This window comes from Fulmarus glacialis, unplaced genomic scaffold (assembly GCF_000690835.1).
Source record: "Fulmarus glacialis isolate BGI_N327 unplaced genomic scaffold, ASM69083v1 scaffold18381, whole genome shotgun sequence".
Taxonomy (NCBI): Eukaryota; Metazoa; Chordata; class Aves; order Procellariiformes; family Procellariidae; genus Fulmarus; species Fulmarus glacialis.
Window position 1 is genome coordinate 3,033 of NW_009192420.1, and position 1,846 is coordinate 4,878.

Sequence of the window (1,846 nt, forward strand, 5' to 3'; positions counted from 1 at the left end):
GCCAGCTTCCTCTTCTGGTGACTTTCAAAGAGTATTTAATAATTTCCTGGTGGGTAAAAAGCCTGACCGTGACGCAGCTTGTTTCCACAGGATGAGGAAAAGGGTCGGTTACCTTCCTTTAACGACGCTGTTGGACTTTGTTGTGACTCAGCCTCTCTTTCTTGCCAGCTGGACACTGAATATAGGAAGAAGTGGGACTCGCTGGTCATCAAATTGGATGTAATCGAGAGAGACCTGGCCACTGGATCGGAAGTGATTCACTGGGTCACTCATTTCCCGGTGAGTGGTTCCTTCTTTCCTGCTCCGGTGATCCTCCTTACCCTGGGCAAACGGCCAGCGGGGTTGATGCCTGCTCTTTCTCATCCCCAGTACCCTATGTATTCGCGAGACTACGTATACGTTCGACGGTACAGCGTAGACAAAGAGAACAACCTGATGGTACTCGTGTCACGGTAGGTATTGCCGGGCCGACCTGCCGATGGCTTTCTGCCATTTCCCATCTGTAAAACAAAGTTGAAAGCTGGGTATAAATTTCAGGAGCTTTTTTTTTTTTTTTTTTAAACTGTGTCAAAACCTCAGGGATCTGTCTCGAAAATACAGCCGCCTTCTCTGGGGTGAAAACATTGTTCTTTTAGTACCCACCTCCAAAATATCAGCAGATGCTCAGTGTAGTCCACACCCGGAGCTCATCTCCGTCTCTTGTTCCCTCCAGGGCAGTGGAGCATCCAAGTGTCCCCGAAGACCCCGAGTACGTTCGGGTCAGAACCTATGAATCCCAAATGGTCATCCGTCCCCACAAAACCTTTGACGAGGTACGTTTTGGGAGCGGGCTGGGAAACGGAGGGGAAAGTTTGTCACAAGATTGCTTCCTCCTGCTCAAACTGCTCAAACTGCTGCTCCGAGGGGAGCTGTACCTTCTCTGGCCGTCATCCGTAGCGCTAAGCTGGGGTAAATAGTGCAGAGTCAGAAAAGAGGGGTGAGTTTGTTTACCAAAGGTGAGGGAAACCCATCCATGCGCGGCTCTGGAAGGATTTGAAGCTCTGTCCCGGTAGCTTGAGACTCTTCCTGCGGGAGCCTGACGCTCCTGGAGAGCCAAACATGCCACTTCAGAGCACCAGGCTCCTTAAAAAGCCTTAAGCCTCACAAATCTCGTTCCTAGTGCTTAATGTTGTCAGAAAAAGCGTTGATGGCTCTTTGCAGAGTATCCAGAGCCTGTAGCGAGCGTGCTGGCTCAGTGGAGGACTAGGGGAATGACACCTCCTTCTCCAAAAAAACCTCCCTGTGTGCTTTTGCTGGGTCTTGATGGGTCTGCGTCGCCACGTCGCCTCCTTCTTAACCCTGCAAGCGGCCCTAAAGGGAATTTAAGTGAGGATGCAAAGCCCAGCAGAGTTTCTCTGCCAGCTCAGGCTCACTCGCCTTCTCCTTTCCCAGAACGGTTTCGACTACTTGCTGACCTACAGCGATAACCCGCAGACCGTATTCCCCCGTTACTGCGTCAGCTGGATGGTCTCGAGCGGTGAGTGAGCTTCGGTGGGGAGAATTCACCCCTTGGTGAGAAATTCCTCTGGTTCCTTGCTCTGGAGCAAGCGTGGTGGCTCCTGCCTTCCCCTTCTTGCACCTGTGTGGGGCAGAAAATAAGATGGAGAAGCTTAAAAACAGACCTGGAGGATTTTGGGGGTATTTTTGGTGCCTCGGGTTGCTCTATTTATCATAGAATCATTAAGGTTGGAAAAGACCTCTAAGATCATCGAGTCTAACCGTCAACCCAACACCCCCATGCCCACTAAACCATGTCCCTAAGCGCCTCATCTACACATTTTTAAATACTTCCAGGGATGGTGCCTCC

At 50.9% G+C, this 1,846-nt stretch overlaps 1 protein-coding gene across 1 annotated transcript in view; it reads left to right on the forward strand.

Annotated features, from left to right (window-relative positions):
- The window catches only part of STARD7 (StAR-related lipid transfer (START) domain containing 7), a gene marked incomplete at its 3' end in the record, with an annotated part of 2,336 nt that extends 820 nt beyond the window's left edge, over nucleotides 1–1,516 (forward strand). The window contains exons 3-6 of the mRNA XM_009587072.1: nucleotides 169–279; nucleotides 370–452; nucleotides 713–812; nucleotides 1,432–1,516. Of these exons, the coding sequence (XP_009585367.1) occupies nucleotides 169–279; nucleotides 370–452; nucleotides 713–812; nucleotides 1,432–1,516 (379 nt within the window). The remainder of the gene's footprint in view (nucleotides 1–168; nucleotides 280–369; nucleotides 453–712; nucleotides 813–1,431) is intronic.
- Nucleotides 1,517–1,846: the final 330 nt, after the last annotated feature.